Source organism: Pinus tabuliformis, chromosome 8 (assembly GCF_031772625.1).
Source record: "Pinus tabuliformis cultivar Carrire ecotype Pingquan chromosome 8, CPIR1, whole genome shotgun sequence".
Lineage (NCBI taxonomy): Eukaryota > Viridiplantae > Streptophyta > Pinopsida > Pinales > Pinaceae > Pinus > Pinus tabuliformis.
This window is the reverse complement of record NC_142294.1, coordinates 404,969,325-404,993,431: the sequence shown is the minus strand read 5'-3', so window position 1 is coordinate 404,993,431 and position 24,107 is coordinate 404,969,325. Positions and strand designations below refer to the sequence as shown.

Below are 24,107 nucleotides of genomic sequence, written 5' to 3'. Positions count from 1 at the left end.
CAAACCATAAGGTCTCACAACACACAACCTACAGGAAGATCATCAAATCAATACATCTCTTGGACCACAAGGTCTCACAACACACAACCTACAGGAGGAATCGTCAAATCAATACATCTCCTGGACCACAAGGTCTCACAACACACGACCTATGGGAGGAATCATCAAATCAATACATCTCTCGGACCACAAGGTCTCAAAGCACACAAACTACGGGAGGAATCATTAATGCACCTCCCAAACCACAAGGTCTCATAGCACATTGTCTACGAGAGTAACAATCTTCCCGACCAATCTATTGGTCTCATAGTCGCAACCTAAGGAAGATTTAGGATGTTATGTAATCAATGCTCCCTCTCCAAAGGGATTCTTAGTCATTTCAGTTTCTTCATATAAACATCAACAACCAGCTCAACATAAAAAATGTAGCCATGGTGGATCTCAGTACTTTATCAAACACAATAACATTCAGTGGTTCATTCAGCTACAGCCAAGGCTTCTCTCAGAAGCAAACATCAGCAATTATCAACAGACAATAATAGACTTCAACAGTGACTTCTCATAGAAGCAATCATTGGCAATTATAGTAGAGTCCAACAGACAATAAGTGGCTTCTCACAGAAGCGAATATCAGTATCCATACTCGAATTCAGCAAATAATAAGTGGATTCTCACAATCATATTCAAATTCAACACATAATAAATGGCTTCAACAGAAACAAACATTAGTAGATAGATCAAGTCAACATCAAAGTCTTGCAACTTCTTCAAACCATTCATCATGGAGATATCGATGGACTCACAGTCCATAGTGCCAAAGATATCACCGGGCTCATGCTTTTAAAAAAGAAACTCCCTCTTACACAGAAGTCCTCTTCATGGAAACATGCTTCGATCAGGTTGATCTTGTCTGCTCCCTTTAATTACAAAGCCTATCACAAGTCTTCTTATCATATTGTTCTTCCGTCATTTCCAATGATTGCCACACCTTAGCAGTCTCCATTACGTACCTGCAATCCTCACTAGCAAGTTACGGAAGAACAAGTACAACCAAGCAAATCAAGAGACTCATAATGAAAAAATCAAGATAATACTATCTTTTGAGAGTGTGTCAACTCCCTCTTGATCTTAGTCTTCTCAGATCGAGTCAATCTCATCACATCATCAAGGAGTCCATACCATCATCAAAGAGCTCACATCATCATTAAGGAGTTCTCATCATCAACAAATAGTTCACAGAGTCGGAGTCTATATCGTCATCATCATCAAGGAGTCTACATCTCATCATCATTAAGGAGTCTACATCATCAACGAGTCCATATCATCATCTTTAACGAGTCTACATCATTATCATCAAAGAGTTTATATCATCAACAAGTCGACATCATCTTTATCAATGAATCAACATCATCATCATCAACGAGTCCATATCATCATCATTAATGAGTCCACATCATTATCATCACCAAGGAGTTTATATCATCAACGAGTCCACATCATCTTTATCAACGAATCCACGTCATCATCATCATCATCAACGAGTCCACGTCAACATTAACAAGTCCACATCATTATCATCGAAAAAAAGTTTATATCATCAACGAGTCCACATCATCTTTATCAACGAGTCCACATCATTATCATCAACAAGGAGTTTATATCATCAACGAGTCCACATCATCTTTATCAATGAATCCACATCATCATCATCAAGTCCATATCACCATCATTAACGAGTCCACATCATTATCGTCAACAAGGAGTTTATATCATCGAGTTCACATCATCTTTATCAACAAGTCCACATCTCATCAACAAGGAGTTTATATCATCAATGGGTCCACATCATATTTATCACAGAATCCACATCGTCATCATCAACAAGTCCATATCATCATCATTAACGAGTCCACGAACAAGGAGTTTATATCATCAACTAGTCAACATCATCTTTATCAACGAATCCACATCATCATCATCAAGTCTATATAATCATCATTAAAGAGTCCAAGTCATTATCATTAACGAGATCATAATGAAGAAATCCACATCACCAGAGAGTTTGTATTATCATCATCAATTTGCTTATTTACATCATCAACAAATCAAATCTAGGACGCAGTCCATATGCCTTAGATCTTCTTCCAAACCCTACCTAGGATTTACAAGCCATAATCAATCCAATGTCAATAACAATTAAAATAATAAAGGAGATACAAGATACTTATCTATGATAGCTCCCTCTCAGTCTTCAACCTACTTGTGTTTAGCCTGCAAATCATTCTCACCATCAAGAAGCTAGGGTTTCTTATTAAGCAAAAGCAAAAAAGCCTTAGACATCATCAACCCTAAATGTTCTTATTCGCATTCGGCATACTTCAACATTTTCATTCTCAGCTTCTTGCTAAAACAATCCAAGTCCTTTAAATCCTTGTCGTTGAAAAGTTCATTCAATACTTTTAAATGGCACCAAGTATCCATGATCTTTAGAGGGAATATGGCCCAATCAATATTTCATCAGTTCATTCAACTTTACATACAAATGTGAAGGCTATATACTTGTGGCTTGATGATTCCTTAATGATTCTGAGATCATTATTTTGATGTCTTACCTTTAGGTTATGTGAAGACTTTTGATCTTAAACTAGTAGCTAGCTTTCTATCTTGGGAAGAGATCCCTGAAATTATTTGACACTATTTTGCACTCTTGCACCTTGATTGACTTTTAATGATGCCAAGCCACCAAAAACTCATCAGAAGATTTTCATAAAACTTTTGATCATCGAATGCTACTTTCATAGCCAAATGTTTTGGACTTCTTTAATGGTACCGAGACATCCATCATAAAATGACATTTACACACTTCTAGATTTAACCCTTAAGCAAGGCAACAATTATAGATAACAAGTCGACTTCTTGTAATGAAGAATGTTTATCTTGATTTCCTAATGTCGGCCTTCTATCAGAACTAAAACTGTATGTATATATATATATATATATATATATATATATATATATATTGCCTATCCCTTCAATAGTTGTAACTTAAATGCTTCAATATTAACATACGATCATTGTTTTCAATGTCATGGAGAAAGGACTTGGAACTTCAAATAGCAATCCATGGACTTTTATAGAGGCAAATCATACCTCGAATCCTCCTTATCTTCTTCGAATCACAATAGATAGATGTTATATACTCAAATTGCCCTTTAAGCCATCCTATCAAATGTCTTCACACAATTTGCATTACAAAGACCTTAGAATTGGGTCCTTGGATCATCCACAAAGAAAGAGAGCTCAGATGCTATCTTCAAATTTGTCACAACTTTCATAGCTTTACCATAGATAATTTGAATGGAGAGTCAAAGTCTTAGGTCCGCACTAAATTTCATAAAGTGCCTTAGAGAAACTTATGGACCAAGAGTCAGATCTTCTCCAAAGATTTAGGATTCGAGTGAGGTACATGTCGCAAAGCAAGGAAAATTCGATTTGATCATTACAGACTTGAACAATACAGATTTCCATAGACCTTTTGTTGGAGATGGCACATGATTCCTTAAACACATTTCAAGTTCTTCTGAAGATCATTCTTCATTGAAGTCTTATATTTGAAGCTCGGGTCAAACAACCCTTGGATCTCCTTCTCAACTTCGCATCATTCACAGGTTCGAATGTATTTGACATGCCACCGATCTGAGCCACAAAGCTCACATAAGGTCTGCGAAATTCATAAATCTCAATCTAGGCATTCTTGATCTTCAGATCAATTTCAGATTTGAGAAACAGATCATTAGTAGAGTTTATAGCTTGGATCATGGAGGACACCTAGCATTTAGTATCACTATAGAACTCAGATTATATAAAGGTTGTGATCATAGTTTTACTACAACTTTCATATCAAAAACAAAACAAAAAAACTCAAGAAATTCGCATGGAGCTACAAGAAACTCGCATGCATAGCATAATATAGGTATCTTTCTCAGGAAATTAATGATTTGTTGTCTTTTAAGGCAAGTGGACCCTTGATTTAGCCACGGCCCTACTATTTACTTTGGTTTGGTTACAAAGACAACAAAGGCTCGAACTTCCATAGTAAGGTTTATAACTTCAGAATTTATCCTCAAACTTTATGGCCATACATCTTTTAACTTGGCTTGATCTTAGTGATTAAATTGAACTTAACACTGTTCTCCAACACCCCCCAATTCTAATACCGTGTTGATTTTACTAGGGAAATGCTTAGAACAAATTTCTCACACAGATAACAATTATTAGCAATAGCATTTTACATCATTAAAATACAATATTAATAAAAATTCATTCATAAGCATGAAAGAGTAGAGAAAATTGCAGTAGAAATAACCAAGAAACCATGAGACAAGAGACACAGAAATTAGGCCTGAGGCCAGGGCAAAACCCATAATGGGAAAACCCATAAATCTTTCTTTATGCAAGAGAGAGAGTTCCAGATTCATCAATACATTAGAATTAACCATACCAAGATAATAACCAAACCATCAACGAAGAACATGATCAAGTACCATGACAAAATATAGATTCCTGAAATTTCGACGGCCTCCTGAAATTTTGACCCTCCTGTAATTTCCCTAGATCAAAGATAGACGAGATAAGTTCATTTGCAAATGAGGAGAGATAATCCCCTTTATATAGCCTTCAAGAATCGGTCAAATAGGTGTGCCTCTTAAAAGCCCAACCGACCTAAATAAACGTGAGGCCGAATTTGAAGATTTTGGAGGCAACAATAAAATTTAAATTTTCAATTTCTTTTCAAGATGAAAATATCGACCATGGCTACCATAATTTCCAACACTTATTAGGACACTTGTAGAATGATTCTTGCAAGTTGTCTTTTTAAAATGCAATTCCATGGGTCAAAGTCCTATCTACAGGGACTAGAGATGGAAGAGTGGAAAACCCTTATTAACTATGTGGCCAAGAACATTTACGACTTTGTAAGACACACCTCCAAAGTTGTTTCATGCCTGAAATTTGAATGAAAGGTGGCACTCAGGGATCCCAAAGCACATTGCTTAAGGAGTTGCTAGTATATTTGGAAATCTCAACCTCCCTTCAAGCACTGAGTATTAAAGGTGGCTTATGGTGCACCAAGGCTTGGTTATCAAACTAGGGTTCAAAGAGATGGTATTTCAAATGCTACATGCACGCCTTGTGGTAGGGATGAAACAACTAAGCATGTATTTTAGAGGCTCATTTTCCCTAACCTTTTGGGCATGGTTTTAGTTTGAATTCAAAACTCTCTTTTACTACTCAACTTTCTTGGAAAGTCCCTCTCCTTGGGAACACTCGCGTGATTAGGGATAGCTGCAAATCTCTATTTTACACAATTTCATTGTCTGCTATTGGCTTTCTATGCAAATATGAATGTAACTCTAACTTTCATGACAAACCATCCCCCCCTCTTAGCTTAGAAGAATTGAGGCTTCATAAGAGGGAATTGTCTTTGTTTTTTAAAATCAAATTTAGTTTCTTTTATAAAGAGGGGCTCTTTTTCTATTAGGGCACAACCTCATGCTAGCATTTCTAGCTTTTATAGGAAGGGAACGAACTTGTAATTTTGTTGTTAGATTGCCATAACTCTTGGTTACTACAGAAACTAGCACCTATAACTTAAATTCCAAAATATGTGTGCTAGCTTTTTGGAACACGAGAGGTTGGCCATTGTCACCTCACCAACTCTCCCCTTGCACATTAGACCCAAGAAGAATTTCCTAGTCAAGGGGGGGCATCCCTATCAATCAACTAGGCTCACTTCGTGTAGTAGAATTGGGAGTAAAGATAACCTAGACACATTTATGATGGAAACAAAAATAATGGTGAAAGATGATCTTGGGGTGATGAGTGACTAGGAGACTACTGCTTATCTTGCTTGGGGTATGGGGTCTAAGCCACTCTTGAGTATTTGTCCTCTTGTCTTGGTTGTTGAAGTCCCAAACAGCATACATTGCTTAAAGGAGCATCAAGCTAAGGATCATCTAACTTTCAAGGCTTAAAGGGAGCTTAACTCTTACAAATCAACCCAAGTATCACAAGGAAAAATTTACACTAGATCTATTGTAAAGAAACAAAACTCTATGATATTCACTTCTAATACGATGGAAACCTAATTTAAATTCAATAAAGAAAAGAAATAGAACTAAGATCATACTTCCTTTCCATTATCTTTCATTGTGTCATTGTGATAGATCCTGCCTTATCAAACTTGCAACACAAATCCTTATATTATTACTATACGACAGACACTAGAAAATAGACAATATTACACATTAGCTTTGCAAAGTAAGACTAGCTTCTTCCCATTATTCTCCACTAATAAAATCCATCTTGCAAATGGAGTGTGCAAATACTTCTATAGATTTTAGCTCAACTCCTCTGCAATCAAATATTATTTTCCTCGCGAGACTCCAAGGAAAATATTAGAAATATTTACAAAAACTACCTAAGTGGGAAAATTAGGTCAAAAACCCATAGAAAAATGCTTGGATACAATGTTCTAGATTACTATAATGCCACATGTCTCCTTCCATCCTTATCTTCATACAAAGCCAAAATCTGGGTGTCATTCGTCTTCCTCATGTGCAAAAATAATAATAAAAAGCTTTGCCAAATAGGTAGAGAAAATTTTCAATAGGTCTTACATGAATGCCAAATGTAAAATTCAATGATGAAGGCATCGTCCTAGAAATAACCATCTCCAAACAATAATATTATTTTAGGAGAGCGAAATTTCAAGAAAATGAGTGGTTTTCCATATATGAATTTCATTTACGAGGATGTTTTTCTAGAAATATATGCCAATGCCAAGTGTAATGCTTGAGTGTTATTTTTAGAAGCCCTTTGACTAAAACTTGTGATGTGTTCATATTTAAACCTTCACAATGCATGAATTGCCCTAAAAGACTATGCCACTTTGACCAAGTCAACCTTGAGATTCTCCACCTAGAAGGGGCACTCTCGACTCTTGTGCAAATGGGTCTTCATCAAATCCATGAGATATCCTCAAAATGTGTGCATATAGGTGCCCTTCAACCAAGTCAAAACATCATTAGTCACTTCACATATGTGTTTCACATTTAAGCTTTCATTGTGCATGAATTCGCCCTAAAAGGATATGCCACTTTGACCAAATCAACCTTGAAATTCTCAACCTAGAAGGGGCACTCTTAACACTTTTGCAAATGGGTCTCCATCAAAGCCATGAGTTCTCCTTAAAATCTGTGCATATAGGTGCCCTTTGACCAAGTGAAACCATCATTAGTCACTTCACATGTGTGTAAGGTGCGAACAAGGTTATGTAGGAAGTGGATGTGTCCTCCTAGTGGAGTACACCGCCTAGGGATGTGTGCATCAATGGATGAGGTATATGGATGAGATGGAAGGTCAAAACCTTAGGTAACATGGGTAGTAGTCTTCCCTCTTCAACTCAAGGCTCAACTAACTCCTCAAGCCTAACTCCTCAGGTTTAACACATGTGAACAAGGCTAAGCCAAGGGTAGGGCGAATTAGTTTTTTTTAATGCGTGTTTGTCTCAACATATGTGCCAAAAGGGAAAGTACTAACTTAAGTTCTGCAACCAATGGATATAAAGTTAAGTTCCCTAGTGAATAATTAGGAATGAGTGTACCACTCAAATATGTGTCAAAAGAGTGCCTAGTCTCATGTGTGACACCACATGGACTTTAAGTTACAACTCCTACTGACCAATTAAAAAGTGAAACTAGCGAAAGTTCTCAATAAAGAAATAAACCGGTACTTAGGCACTTAACCTCAGCTTTAATATATTAAATTTTTATTTAAAATAAAACAAAACCAGTTAGGTGTGTTCACAATGGAAAATTTGAAAATATAAAAATTGAAAATTTATTATAATGTAAGACTTGGGGATTTTAAGTTAATTATTCCATGTGCCTCCTAGGAGATGGAATGAAGTGGAATATAGGTGTAATTGAGGATTTTACCTAGGAAAAATATCAAGATGTGATGTAATACATAAATCACCTAGGTAAAATGGTGAGAATTAGTGGAAATGTATGTAAGAAGTGGATTTTACCTAGGCAAAAGTTATAATATGCTTGCAATAAAGAAATTTTCCAAGGTAAAACTATGGAAATGGCATGAATATGAATGGAACTAGGTAAGTGCATCATCATGTTAGAGGACAACCATGCAACGCTAAGTAAAAGTGACTCAGATGTGACCACCATGATGAAGATTTGTGAAGGAAAAGATAAAACCTAAAAGCAACCTCCACCAACATTCCAACATTTGGAAGGCTAGAATGATGCCATCAATCTGCACAAGATCAAGTTTACCACTCATGTCAATATGAGAGGTAACACTCCATTTGTTCTAGGGTGTGACTCTTTTATCCAAGAAGATATCAATGATGCATTTCTCAAAAAAGATATTATTGATATAATTTACTGTTTCACAACAAACAAGACGTTCATGGATTGCTCAAGTTTCTTTGCAAGGGATGGATTGGACTTGTTTCCTTTGCAAGAAAATAATTCGGATTGATCATCACTGGACAATGAACAATTCTGTTCTTTTATTAAGTTTCTTCAAAGGAAATTAATGTTAGTATTAAATGAATGGACTCTTGACATATTTATTTAATGTGTATAATGTCCATACTACTGCAGTTTCTTACTTGTTCATGTTGACATGTTGGGAGAAATTAAGTATAAAAATATATTATATTTAAATTTAAAGTAAAAAGATAGCCTATGGGGTCGTGATTCAGTGGTGAAGATGGTGGCATGTCAGGCCACCACCAATGTTCAATTCCTTGGAGAGATAAATAAGTCATTGGGGCCAAGTGCAAGTCCTGGGTGATTTTGACAGAAGGGTATCTCCTGTCACGACCGCTTAGCCAACTGGAACTACTCAAGTTTAATGGTTCTAAAACAGAAAGTACTTATGCGAAGATTCAATTTCCAACTCAAATATGAGAATTTTTGTTCCATGAACAAAGGAGTGGGCTAAGAACAACAAAAAAGAGTAAAATTAGAAATTATGGGAGAGAGAGCAACATGAATAAAGGGGCAAATATATTGCATTAAAAGTCACCGCAAGGGAAATAAAAGAAGCAAAAGACTAAAAAGAAAGGTGATGTGATGCTATTTCTTACTGCAACAATGCAGAAACACTTGAGGGAGTGGCCGTCTCTTCCAAAGCACCGTCGCTTTAAAGCATTGAACTCCTGTGAACAACACATTGCAAACAAAGTAATCAAATTATTTGATAGAAGTGAACAGAATCATACATATGATTTACTTATCTAAGATAACCCAGTATGCATGCAGCAGAGCTCTAATTTCAGCTTTACAACTGTCATCTACTCTAAAGAGTATATCAGTTACCATTTCCTTCACTCTAAGCAGTCCAGCTGATTCTCTTTACCTTTCATTCAATTCCGTTACACTAAACATGTAAATCACACAATGAAACTATATTTAAGCTCAACTTTATTCACTGCTTTTTATCTACGGACCTACTTTATTTTTCCTTATCACATAGCTATTTTATATTCAATTGACGTTGAAGACAAAGTTTAAATCATTGTAGTAAATCCTTTGCAAGAGTATTTTAGAACTCTGTTACTTTGACATTCACAGTAAGGGACATCTGTGACAACCTTGTAGTCAATGCATGATTTATTTATTTCATTTATAGACCAACAATACATAGAAATATATAAAAAATATCAAGCAACATTGCCCTGGCCCAATGATTGAAATACTTTCTACTGAAAGTCACTAACAAGACTAGCCAGCTTCTTGTAAACCTGCAGAGTTGACTCAGACTACAGGCCTGCCATAAAACCTGTTCATACTCGACATGAACCTATGATACTCGGATCAAATAGATCAAACTCGGGACAAATCTTTCAAACTAAATCATGAATGGTCAAAAGTGGTTCACGACAGTCCCACAAGGTCAAATTTGGCCACACTCTCCCGCGTTTTCCAATTCTTTTAATGTCATGTAACATGGCGCGTATGCTTTGAGTTTGAAGTCCATAAAGGCACAAGTCAAAAATATAACTAATATAGTAAAATACTAAAGGCCATTTCAGAAATATAACTAATATACTGAAAATTAAAGACTACTTCAAAACCATAACTAATTTAGTAAAAACTCATAGCAGACAGAGTCCTCTTCTGAAATATCAGCAGAAAGAGAATATTTGAGGAAAGAAATGTGATATAATTGTGAACTCTGTACTATATGGAAATATCAGCAGAAAGAAAAATGGTTAAAGGATAAAAACTGTATTATGTAATTGCACTTCAGTTTGTCTATTGCGTGCCAGCTCAGTTGAGGACACCATGATCCCCTTCAAGAAGAATATTGGACTTCTGCCATGGCGCTGAGAGTATAAAAAACAATGATTCTAAATACAATCATTTCAAAGATAGACAACTCCAAACCTCTTACATGCAATCCACAAAGCCACTTCAACATCAATCCAATACAGTCCTGAAAACAGTCCAAACTTCTAATCCCAAAAAACTGGAAAGCAGGCCACTGCTGGACAGAGCATCCAAACAGTTAATAAGACAATCTCCATCCATCAGAAGATGTCCATAGATCAGAAAACATATAACTGTGGGGCTTTGATGACTAATTCAGACTTATCTATCAATTTTTGAAGCATACTCAGGTAACACCCAGAGAAAGCACAAAATTTAATACGATTTCAGTAATACAATTTAGAGTGATACAAAGTAAAGTGCAAGTAGCAAAGAGTATATCATTTAAGATATAGATTATAATGATGTGCTAATTTGTCGACTCAGTAGCAAATAACATTTACAATGCCATAGTCATATTTCCTATAGAAAAATTGTGGTTGGCATTTAACCAAACTCCTGAAATGTAGCAATATTTTGTCAGTACCTGCATCCCTTCACTTATAATTTGTACAGAAAATTGTATAGTATGTGTTAAAGAAATGCCTCAATCAAATACACAACAAATTGGCAGCACAACATAATCATGATGCAAGCAGGAACGAAGATTAATTTAATTAAAACAAAAAGCCTGTGAACCCTAAATCTTAGAAAACAACAATTTCAAATATCAAAATGTAATAAAAGATAAAGCTAACCTGCTCTGCAAATTTTCTCTTGTGGCTATCAACATAACTGCAATGAAAAAAAGAAAACAATTAGTATTTCACACCATGGAAAATAGAAAACATGCCTGCAAGAAAACACTTTCAAAATACACCGACATACTGACAGATGTGTGTGTGAGAGAGAGAGATTCTGAACCTACAGCACTGTCAAACAAATAAGTGAAGATAAATAGCCAATCCAGCATCCCAATAAAGGTAGAAAACGAACCGAACAAATGGCTGGTCCTCCCAATGGCTCTCTGCACGCAACCATGCTGCTGTCTACCATTAAACATAAGACCAGGCACAACTGAGTCAAACACACATATTCTTGATAAGTCAGAAAATGGAGAATAAGTGGCAACGTTATGCAAAGTCTAGAACTAACCCAATACTCTTCATCCAGAATGGCTTCTCGGGCAACAAATTTGCCAAATGTCCTTTTATGTCGGGTCTTACAATCCTGATCAGTAGGTTGTAATCTGTCAAATGAGAGGCCGGACAAGCCTCCAGCATCAGCCTGGGGTGGTGTCGAATTCTGAATGCCCGGTGCATTATTGTTGCATTGGATTATTGCATATTTTCTTATTCGCTTTCTTGAAATCTTTTGCCTGAGGAACCATATAGGGCAATCAAAAATAAGTTTAGCTCAGTGTGCTAGGCGTGTGGCGAGTCTTGATCATTAATATTTAGTTACATCCTCAGGAGGTTTCATTATCAAGAGTGAGAATTCAGAACCATGTGAACTAAGACTTTAATATCAGTGACGCCCTAAGAATCATCTGCCTTGATAAAATAAAGCAACATTAATTGCAGAGGAAAAAAAAATACAGGTCTGAATCTACCATTCAACATAAAATCTAATCACACAAGTGTCAACTTCCTCAAGAAGACGCAAATACAGCACATCTACCAACTCATATAGCAATTGCACACATACATCTCTATCTGTCAGTGGTATAATGACTCAACAGGTTTTACGATCGTGACCTATCTTCCAGGAAAGGGAAAGTTATTGGCAAACAGAAATGAAACAAGAAGTGGTACTATAGAATTTCAGCCCGCAACCCATGTCCCCCTACAATCAGCAGAATTTACGTATATAAAATTCATTAGTAATGTACTAATGTAGCGTTAAACGGAACAGAAACTGACGAGAATCCCCAGGTAATTTACGTATATAAAATTCATTAGTAATGTACTGATGTAGCGTTAACCGGAACAGAAACTGACGAGAATCCCCAGGTCAGGTTCCTGGTATCATAGATCATAACCAGTAACTTGGTTGGAACGGAACAATAAAATATGAAATGCCTTGTGAACCTCTATTTCTACGACGTTCTATACAACAGTAACAGAAGTGGGCCTTTGTGAACATATTATTGTCCCATTCCAACCAAGTTAGAGGTCATGATCTATGTTACTAGAAACATGACCTGGAGAGTCTTGCCCTCACCCAGCATGGCGGATGGCCAGATGCGGCCTTATAGCTCTGTAGCCGAGATTGTATCGACCTGCATATCAGTGATGATAATTGTAATTGCAACCTAGCTGCCGATTAATGAACCTTCGGAATGCCAGAATGTGACTCTGTCTCGACTCTCAACACCAACACACACACACATAATTAAGGGTAGCCCTGTCCTCAAAACAATTCCCAAGAACATGGGTGCATTCACTTAAGTTCCAAAGTGAAGGCAGAGATCGATTCAAATTCCGGGAAAAAAACACACTGCCCCAACAGAAAAATATCAACCCTCAACCAATACAAGAGATTGGGCCTTCGAATTTTAAATGGCGTGGTCATATTCGCATGGATGCATTGGTAGGCAGACCTTGTAAATTTTCCTATATGGACAAACTTACGGTTTAAACAGCTTTTGTATTGTTAAAAACTCATATGTTTCTATCATAACTCAACCACGCCTTGTAAAATAAACCCGAAACCCGCTGTAGCTTCATTTTCCCATTTATCTTAAGCAAATCCAAGAAAAGCAAAAAATTTCAAACAGAGACTTCCCAATTTTACAGGACCTTCGAATTTTAAAAGGGGTGGTCCTATTCACACGGATGCACTGGTAGCTAAACCCTGTAAATTTTCCTATATGGACAAACTTACGGTTCAAACCAATTTTGTATTGTTAAAAAGTCATCTGTTTCAATCATAACTCAACAAAGCCTTAGGAAACAAACCCGCCGTAGCTTCATTTTGCCATTTATCTTAAGCAAATTTCAAACAGAAACTTTCCAATTTTACAGAACCTTATTTCTAAAGCAACCTGCTTATGGATACCTGCACTCTTACAAATGGCCTGATAATTCGAAACCCATAACAGAGGGCAAAATAAGAGCCAAAAGCCTAAAACATATTTGAAGTCTATTAAACAATAATGAGGCTCCTCCCTAAATATTATTTAACTAAAAGCAGCAATACTTGATTCAGTCATGTCTAATTACAAAATTCGAGTGTACCTTTTCGAATCAAATTAATATAATTAGAAAGAACCTTATATAATTTTCATACCTGTTAGGAGAAATGGATATTGTGCAGGACAAAGAACGGTCTTTTCTTCTACCTGAGCGAACAACAGGCGTAGGTAATACTACTGGCAAACGCCAAGGGACTGAAAACATTGTATTCCACCCTTCAGACACTTACAAATATACGACACTGATAAACCTCTGGACCAATGCAATGCATCCCAACCCCTAAATTCTCACATCTTCAAAGATCTATTCGTACAAATTCCCACAGCTTCAGCAAAACTACAATTCACAAAATCTACAAAACCCCGGTACCCAACTCACAAACTCAAGAAATCTCCCACACCCTGTTCCTAAAACCAGCAAATCTCGCACACCCAATTCATGAAAATTGCTGAGTGTCCGACACCCAATTCATGAAAATTGGCGAGTCTCCGACACCCAATTCATAAATCTTGTAAGAGAATTTTCGCCCATTTGAGGAACTGCGTTGTCCTATAGCCCTTGGACACCAAAGAAAACCATTCTGTGGCCTCACATAGGGAAATTGTGTAAGCAAACTGAGGGCCCATGTGATCAGAACCTTGGATTTGTAGGCCCAGATAAGAGAAATCAAAAAGTAAATACCATGCATACTGACCTAACAACAGGTTCCCACTTCCCGCTGCCCTTTAGATTAAGCAAAAACCGTTCCCTAAGCTTACTTTAACTTAACGTTTAGACAGTGATGGCGTCAGCATTTTGTTAGTTTTGGATAACGTCATTGGCGGTTTGAAAATGAGTATATCCGAACCTAGATTGCAGCTGTGCCGTTAGATAGTGTGTACGGGTGTGATTGCTCCACATGGCATGAGAACATTGCAGGTTTCTCTGTCAAAATATCTTTGTATTTTGACCGATAACTCTGATGGGTTTGGCGGAGGATTTGAGAACAGCTTGTTTGTCGTATTTTAATGTAATGGATGGCTAATAATGTCGGTTATGTGCGATTTACCAGCAGATTGGTGGCGATTTACGACAAATTGTTCAAGGATTAGAGGTGTCATAAGGGTCTATCGCCAGATTCCTATCTTCAATTTTACTTTTAATGAATCCAACCTGCAGTGGGTTGGTATGCCAATTAAACAATTCACAAAAAAAATAGAATGTGGCCCTTTCCCGGTTGACTTGGTGGGTACTTCGATTTGAAATGGAATATATTTCATTCTTTCTTAATCATTTCTAAATCTGTTCTTCCACATAATGAAAACGTCAGATGTTTCTCATTCTTTCTTAATGGGTTTCTAAATCTGCCCTTGCTTCCACATAATGAAAATCTCAGAGCAAGTGAGACACCCCTCAGGAATTTGATATGATCGGCAAGGAATACGATAAGATGGACAGATCAGGATGAAACTGAGGCGGCTTCAACATGGTTGATGAATAAAGAATGATGAGTGAGTCACCTAAAACAGCTCAATAATTTATAGGTTGATGAATGAAGAATGATGAGTGAGTCACCTGAAACTGCTCAATAATTGTTGTAAATAATGTGATATACACTGAACATGATGAGTCACCCATGTTACCCACTTAATATTTTCACATGATATGTGGTTTTAAATAATTTAACTTAAACATGAACTGGCTTTATTATAATTCTTCCTAATTGTTAGAATATAATTCGTCTTGATTGTCAGAATTTTAACAATCCATTAAGTAATTATGGAGAAGGTTCTTCCAATTGTATCAGAGGTACTTGGATCGTTTAACCAGAGGTACTTGGATTTTTTAAAAAGAGAGGAGCTCCTTTTTCTTAACTTGTACCATATTCATGGTACATCATGTGAAGAATGATCATATCTTTACTCTTATGATCATGAGTTACATTGGTAATTATAGGTAAAGCATGAGTGTAATATAAAATATCTTATAAAATTTGGTAGATATTTAATAATAACAGTTCGAATAAGTTTTTTTAATTAATTAGTTAATTATTTATATCAAGTTTTTAATATAATAAATTAACTAAAAATATTTTTAATTAATATTAAAAAAAAATTATTTATATTTATTTTATTTTATTTATTTATTTGTTTTAAAATAGTGAAAAAAATTCCATGATAAATATCTTTATATTTCATAAATAAATAAATACCTGTTTAAATAAGGTTTTTTTTTAAATAGTAAATATTTTTTCTCATAATAACTATCTTTATATGCTATACAAGTATACATATTTTGATTGATTAGACAACAAGATTCAAAATCATTACAAGAAATATTCATTATGAGCTCAACATGTCATATATGGGAATTGAAACCATGTGGAAAGGATAACAACATGTTCCCCAACCACCAAGTGGAGAGGATAACAATATCTTTCCCAACCACCCTAACTACATCCCAAAAAAATGTTATCCATATACATAAAAATATTATTAGAAGTGTATAGTATTTTTATTATTCATATGTATTAAAGTATTATTAGGACTCTCCTCTTATTTTTATTGGAAGTTTATATTCTTGTTATGGAAAAAACTAATTTTTCATACTTATCCCAAAAAATGATTAGCCAAATTCCATTTTTTAAATGATTCATCAAAATTCTCTAAGATAAAACTATTTAACTTTAAAATTTATTAAAATTTTATAAACCTGAAACTTATATAAACCTTTAAGAATTTGAATATTTTTATAAAAATATTATGAAACATTTTGCATTTTACATTTTAAAAATTAATAAATTTCACCAAAACTTTTACATTTTAAAACAAATTTCCTTTCCTAAATATTTCATCATATTTATGAAAAATAATAACTAAAATTTTTCTAAAACGTATAATTAATATTAACATATAATAAGTCATATTTATGAAAAATAATAATTAAAAAATCTCTAAAAACATATAATTAATAATAACATATCAAGAGTGTTATTGATAAAGATAATAAAGATCATGGATATGAATCACAATAGGTTGGAATATGTTATTGGAATATTAATTTAGAGTGGATTGTGATGTATTTGTATTGTGAATATAAAAAGTTGGAAAATTGTATTTATATAAGTATTTAATGGTTGGAATATGTTATTGGAGTATTAATTTAGAGTGGATTGTAATGTATTTGTATTGTAAATATAAAATGTTGGAAAATTGTATTTACATAAACATTTTATGTTTTATTAGATTTAGTAAATTTGTTTAGTATTTTTAATTGATTCTTTTCATGTAAATTTATCAATTAAAATTGGGATATCATAAGTAGAAGGAAGAGGGAAAGCAAAATAAAAATGATATACCATAATTACGAAGAAAAATAATTAAAAAAACAAAAACTTAAGACTATTAAGATTGGAAATATGTCATCAGGAAAAGGGTTGTCCTCTAGTTAATAGATTTTCCAACTAATTATGAATTCAATTGGATGTATTGGAAAAATAGATTTTGTTGAGAGAAGAATGACCGTAGTGTTTGATTTAATTTTTAATTTTAAAATAATAATAATAGTAATCTAATTTTAAGGCTATAGCTAATTCAAACACCAAATTGATGTATGAGACCCTCTTGCTTGTGGGATAAGGGATCCCTCTCACGTTGATTGGAAATATATCATCATCGAAAAGATTCTCATTGTTTTTTATCAATATGTTCCCTAGTTAGCTATGAACTCAATTGGTAGTGTCTAATTTAATTTCTAGTTTTAAAATAACAATTATAATAATAACCTATTTTTAAGGTTATAACTAAATCAAACACCAAATTGATGTATAAGACCCCCTTGTTTGTGGGATAAGGAACCCCTCTAACAAGGATTGGAAATATATCATTATGGAAAGGGTTGTCCTTTTGTTTGATCAATAAATTCCCCAATTAGCTATGAACTCAATTGGGTGCATTTCAAAATAGATTTTGTTGATACAAGAAGATTCATAATGTCTAATTTATTTTTTGTTTTAAAATACTAATAATAATAATCTAATTTCAAGGTCATGGTCAAACCAAAACACCAAATTGGTGTATTGGACACCCTTTTTCGTGGACAAGGGACCCTTCACCCTTTGCTACACAACAATTTAATTGATAAAATCTACAAATGCATACATATTCTACCTTACTTTGGATTCAAACCTATGACCTATTAAGAGGAAACACATGTTCTTAACCATTAGGCCCACTCAAGTTGCCCCACTTCCTTAAGCATTAAACTTGTTGTATAAGGAACCTTTCTTGAAATATAATGAGAAGGAAAATGCTACTTTCGAATTGATTATCCATGCCTTGAAAAGAAGAAGTTGATTCATTATCAAATCATTTTGAGACATGCATACATTCTTTGAAGAGTAAAGTGAGAATAGTAAGAATTTAAATAATAAGTGATTGTCTCATAAAGTTTCTCGATAGCAACATGTTGAAACTTCAATAGAAAAATATCAAATAACATATGGATTCACTAATAACAAATAGAAAGAAAAAAAAAAAGTAAGTTTGAAGTGTTTAATTCTAGAATTACCACTAACCATAATTGGGATAATGAGTATATATGCAATGTGCAAAGATTGATATTGAAAAATGGATAAAGATGTTGCAAGAGTAATAAATATCTTTGTTAATGTTAATATTATAATTTTCTTTAGAGGAAAATAATGTTATTTTCTTTACTCATACCCATCATTTGAAATATTTAAAATATAAATTAATATGATGACAACGGTTAATATTTTTAAATACATGTAATTAATGTAATGAGAATCTCTAGATGTTTTAGTTTTTTATTTTTTTAATTTGTTTTTAATGTATTTTATTCAAAATTTAACCAAAATTAAAGTTATTAGATATATAATTAAAAACTTTAGAATTTGTTAAAGTAATAGAAAATTATGATAAAAAAATGTATCACAAAATTTCAATGAACAAAAATTCATATATAGATTATATAAACTCTACCTTCTTATTTTTTTTTAAAAACAATAAAAATAAGCATTCTAATTATGTCATTCATAGTAATATATAATATTACTCTATTGAATGTACGGAAGGCTACACTTAACTTAAGATCAGCTTTGGATGTTATATAATATTATATAAATAAAACATATTGAATGCACGGGAAGCTATAGTTGACTGAAGATCAACTTTAGATTTGGATTTTTATGACGATTGCCGTAAAGGAAAAGTAACCTGAATGGTCGGCGAAGGACATGACCAACTACATTCTCACCCCCTTGTACGTGGAAACCAAAGTCTATAGTTTAAACATTCACAACAACTTTCTCCGTTAATGATTCGTGGGAATTCTTTTGTTCAAACCCAAACACGTTTCATTTGCCAAAGTGAGGTTGAATGAATTTCTAATGGGTATTACATCACACCTTTCTCAGGCCCGTAAGCGTAGATCACACCTTTCTCAGGCCCGTAGCGTAGTTTAGTGAGACGGTAAATTTGCCTCAAAAACAATGGAAATTTCAGTATGATTTTCATAAAATTTGGCGTAATTTTTTGGAAATTTTGGTTACAATTCTCAAGCTTCAAAAGTTTGGGTGCCCGAGGGATTTTTGATGATGTTGAATCTATTTCCACCATCAAAAACAAGATTCAGGCAATCCTACCATCAAATTTTTTAAGGAAAAAATGATCGAATTCCAGTAGTTTTTGGGTCTCCGTGCAAATTTGTCGCTCCATAGACAATGCCTTTTTCAAATGGGGAAATTACATATTTACACCGTCGGTGTTCCTCTACCAGATTGGGCTGGGAAACACTGTTCAGCTCAACCAAACCCAGGGCTTCATTTTTGTTGTCCTCCAACAAATCATATTCTACCATGTGGCACTCTCTTTTCAAAGTCGTAGCCTTGCCTGGAAAAGTGGGAAATGTCGGCAAAGCGGACAGGCTATCAAGCTCCTATAATGGAGCATGAACGCCTTTGCTTCTTCTCCTATCGATCTGATATGTTCCTTCACTTTATGATGAAGGTCATGAAGCATCAACATCGATGAATAATGTCCATATGAGGAGCAGTTGGAAGGCACCGTTTTGATTTCATCGAACACCGCAAACGAATACTGTCGTCACCGTGGATCCATATAAAATTTCCCAGAACTGAGCCCTGCTTGAATTCCCACTCGTTGGGATTGTCAACAGCTTCTCACCTATTTTCCTCAGCATCGAGTTGCACTTGTCTAGTACTTTGCCTCAGAGGCCTGCAAACTCTACACCTCTTTCTTGACCATGGATTCTTTACAATTACTGAGCGACGTCCGAGCACTCAAAAGATGTTTGGCGTAGATCGGATTATCATAAAAACCCTCCAAGCCACGAATGATCATCTACTGCAATACCTGGTATAAAGATTTGAAATGCAGCACACACAAAGGAGATTTGTAGGCGTAAAGCCTATGAATCCTCAACTTTTAGAGATTAAAGACAACATTTTATTGAGAGTGACATTGATTCTCACTTGTTATTAGGGATAGAAGTAGTTAATAGCGAAATAAAATAAAATCATGTTTGTCAGATAACATGCATCTAACATTTTGTTCATGCATAAGCCCAAGCAATAATTGACCTATGAAATCCATAGCATTTCATTCACATCCATAAACAGGTGTATTACTTGATATCGAAACAAACAACATATTTTCTTCCAAAGAGTAAAGTTTTCAAGATTTTAACATTAACGTGTGTGGAAAGTGCATTGATACAGAACAACTTGAAACCAGAAATTTTAGGAAAGCGAATCATGTTTTTTTTTTTTTCTCTGTAAAACTAATCTATTCTATTATTATGTACATAAAACCATTACAGTCAGAAAAGCAGGATGCCCCAGGCCTACAGTGGTGCTGTGGGTTGGTGTATTGCATCTCCATTACAGCCCTTACAGGGGCGACAGATTCTTCCAGAGTTGAGACCAAAACAGCAAAAACTTATCATGCTTTTTCATCCCGGACCATAGTCACCCACGCAGGGGCTTTTAGGCAAAAACAGCCCGCGCAGGGGCGACCAACAAGCATAGCATATAAAAGACTGGACGTAAACTTTTAAAGACCCAGACATAAACCTATAGCTTATCCCATACTTAGACACCGGTGACAACCGAGACAGAAGACATAAACTGAACCTGAGCAAAAAGCTGGTTGACGGAGCCTGCCACTGAGCGCTACTCCTCAGGCTTCTCCTCCACAATCGGCACCCATCCATAGCCATCCTCTTCTTCCTCTGCAACATTCTTCGAGGATGACGCCTCCTGCATCCGAGATTGGGTGGGAGCCTGCTCCGTCTTTCCCTTTGCCTTTTCCTCAGCAAGTGTCGGATGCTCAGCGTACTGCATCGCCATGCTGCCCTCACCGTCTTCAATTTCCTTGGAATCCTTGACAAATAAGACAGAGAGGTGAGCACTAATGCCTCCAATAGAAAAAACTGTTGTGCCAAATGCTGGAAGGGAGGGTGGTTCTGCTGTGGGGCTTCCCGCGTCCATAAATTGGGAGGCCTGCATGTGGGTAGCCCCAGCTCTCCTGTGACAGTAGCAGCAGCAGCAATGGTGGTGGGCATCCGCTGCTGGATGGCGTGAGGAGCTCCCTCGACCAGAGCTGCGTCTACACGGCATTCTCTCCCTTGGCTTGACCATTTCGACAAAGGAACTGGTGAAGCAGAACAGAGCTTCAATTGCTGGCCACCCCTCATCTCTTGGCAGAAGCTCAGAGAAGCCCACAATGCTATCAACAAGAAGAAACAGCGCAATGTATTCCGAGACCTCTCGTTCACCGACTGGATCAGCTGCAGCGTCTGCCAGATGGAAATAATCGCCCTCACCAGCCTGCGCAGCGTGCCTCTCACTCTGAAAATGAGGCTTCCCCAACCAGACCTCCTCTTTAACCCGCTCAACATTCTCTTGAACTTTGGGCGCCTTGAATGCGCTCTGCAACTTCTCCATTTCGTTTCAGGTCTCATTAAGGCCCTGAGTTAATGCTTCTGGGATTAATACCTCGGCGACGCTCAGGCTGTCCTCCCCTGTATCCACGCAAGGCATCACATGTAGGCCATGTGGCCTTACACTCTCTGGCGTGCGAACACCCGCATCCGGGGGGAAAGCGAATCATGTTGATTCTAAGTGATTTGTCCATTAATATTAGAAAAGATTAAAATTTGGTGCTCTTAGTTCATATAAAAACCTGAAAAACCTATGAATATGTTCATTGTTTAAAAAAAAATGCTGAAATAAAACCAAAAAAAGGCATTGTGACAAAAAAAACTTTGAAATTCAACACATGAAGACATGCCTAGGCACAAAATCTCGCCAATAAGCTATTTTTACAGCCTAAAGATAGAACTTTGAAAGTGAGCACATGAAGGACATTCGTAGGGACAAAATCATGCTTGTCTGATGTCCCATGCCGCAACTAAAATAGGCACCTAAGCATTAGGGGAATTTTGAGGTCTAAAATGGGTCTCCTAAGGAAATTATAAAATAAGATTAGATTACATCATTAAATTTTAAAGGAAAAAAAGAAAGAAAGAAAAAAAACTATTTTTCAACTCGTATTTTCAACTTATCTCCCTCTGTGTTTACTCAAATTTCGAGCAGAAACACTCGTTGGATGAAAAATTAGATTCCTCATCCAAGGAGTATCCATGTTGCATACTTTTGATGGACCTACTACACGAAAAATGAGAAATACATGAAAAACATGATTGCAATCACATTTTTTTCATGTATTTCCATATTTCGTGTAGCAGGATTGGATGAGAAATTAAATTTTGCATCCAACAAGTACTCATGCTTGAAATTTGAGTAAAACCTTAGGGAGATAAGTTGAAAAAGTAGTTTTATTATTTTATTTTATTTTATTTTTTTATCTTTTCACTTTTGTACTCCAAAAATGGTGAATCATCCCCGTGGTTAATGTTGGAGCCTTCGTTAATTTTGAATGATTTTGGTCGGTTTTGACTGACCAAAGGGCGGGAAAGGGACAAATGGTAGCAACGGTTGGGTGGCGGAATGAATAGTTGTGGAGGAGTGATGGCAAGGTGGCAGCGGAAGGCAAAGGCAGCCGAGGAGATGGGAAGGCGCAGAAGCAGCCAAGAGAGGAAGCAGTTGAGCGAGAACTACAGTCCAAGCAGCCAGGAAGGATATAAAAGGGGAAGAACGAAGAGGAAGAAGGTTGTTGTTGAACCCGCCAGAAGCAAAAGGAGTTGGTTGCAGAAGAGGTATGCAAGTGCAGATGTTGAAGCAGAGAGAGCTGGGATCCGAGGAATTGGGTTGCAGAGTTGATCTAACCAGAGCGACTAAGCTAGGTATTTTATGTAGTGTTTATGGCGAAATGTTGGATTATGATGTATTTTGTTATGCTAAGTTAATATAAACAGAGCTGATGGTTGTTGAGACTTCTAATGTATTGAGCATCATGTTTTGTGAGCCTATTAAAATTTTAAATAGTCTACCTGTTGCATGTAAATGGTGATTCATAGATTGATGCAAGGATGTTGTTAGTTCTGTGTTGTTTATGATGGATCCATGCGTATGAGTTATGGGTACTGTTATCTTTGTTTCATGTATTATGGATGTGCATGTGTGTGATCCCCTATGCCCAGTTGATATTCTCTCGACCCCATGCTGAACCCTTCTCCCTTTTGTTCGCGGTACGCTTCGAGTGAGACTCCTTGCCCTTCGAGGTGAGGTGAAAATGTCAGTGTTGTACTAGAATACAGCAGACCACTATTGGCCTCCTGTGCATGAACCAGGGTCTTTTCCCTGATGACTCTTTCGAACCAATAAATGGTTCCGTTGTCGGGACCTGAAGTTAAGAGAACTGGTTCAGAATATGGTGTCGAGGGTATTTAAAAGAGAGATTAGAGACTGGTGGAACCACAAAGTAGATCAATTTGTGGCAGAGAAAGTTGCCCACATGAATCAACCAATCGACAAGGTACGTGAGGGGATTTTATACGCTGATAGCTCAGATGACCAGTATGAAATTTTCTGGTGCAATTTCTCTGATGAACTATACAATTGGGTGAGGGAGTTAAAGAGGCAGAGTCAGTCAAGTGGCTCGGTGACAGTCTGCCATAGTTGGACTCCATCTGATACTGCATTGTTACAACAACTAGATAACGATCGGACGAGAGCAGTTGATTTATGGGTGAAGACTACGGTGGAGGGGTACATGGTCGAGTTTGCTGCGGAGAGCTACCAGTCCTTCTCAAAGGCAGAGGTTGTGTTTAACTCCGAGCTAAGGGGGGAGTTGATAAGGGAAGTCCCAACGTGGATTAAGATGTTTTTGGTAGAGGAGGGACTGCTACCTTTACCCATTGCCGGGATGGAAGTGTAAAACCCTAGTACCGGGGGAAGGAATTAAGGGGGGAAATGTTGCCTACAAAGGGATAGGGATGCTACGAGGGGATGGATGCAGAAGGATTGAGGAGAGCTAGGGATGTTAGAGCACAAAGGAGGGCGTTGCTAGCGGACAAGTGGCAGGCA

The 24,107-nt window shown here is 36.2% G+C and overlaps 1 protein-coding gene across 1 annotated transcript in view; it reads right to left on the bottom strand.

Moving 5' to 3' along the window:
- The window catches only part of LOC149235778 (Acyl-CoA N-acyltransferases (NAT) superfamily protein), a 41,887-nt gene extending 27,619 nt beyond the window's left edge, over positions 1-14,268 (bottom strand). The window contains 5 exon segments of the mRNA XM_089372186.1: positions 9,176-9,247; positions 11,159-11,195; positions 11,397-11,449; positions 11,556-11,778; positions 13,692-14,268. Of these exon segments, the coding sequence (XP_089228312.1) occupies positions 9,176-9,247; positions 11,159-11,195; positions 11,397-11,449; positions 11,556-11,778; positions 13,692-13,801 (495 nt within the window). The 5' untranslated portion in view covers positions 13,802-14,268.
- Between the last annotated feature and the right edge of the window lie 9,839 nt (positions 14,269-24,107).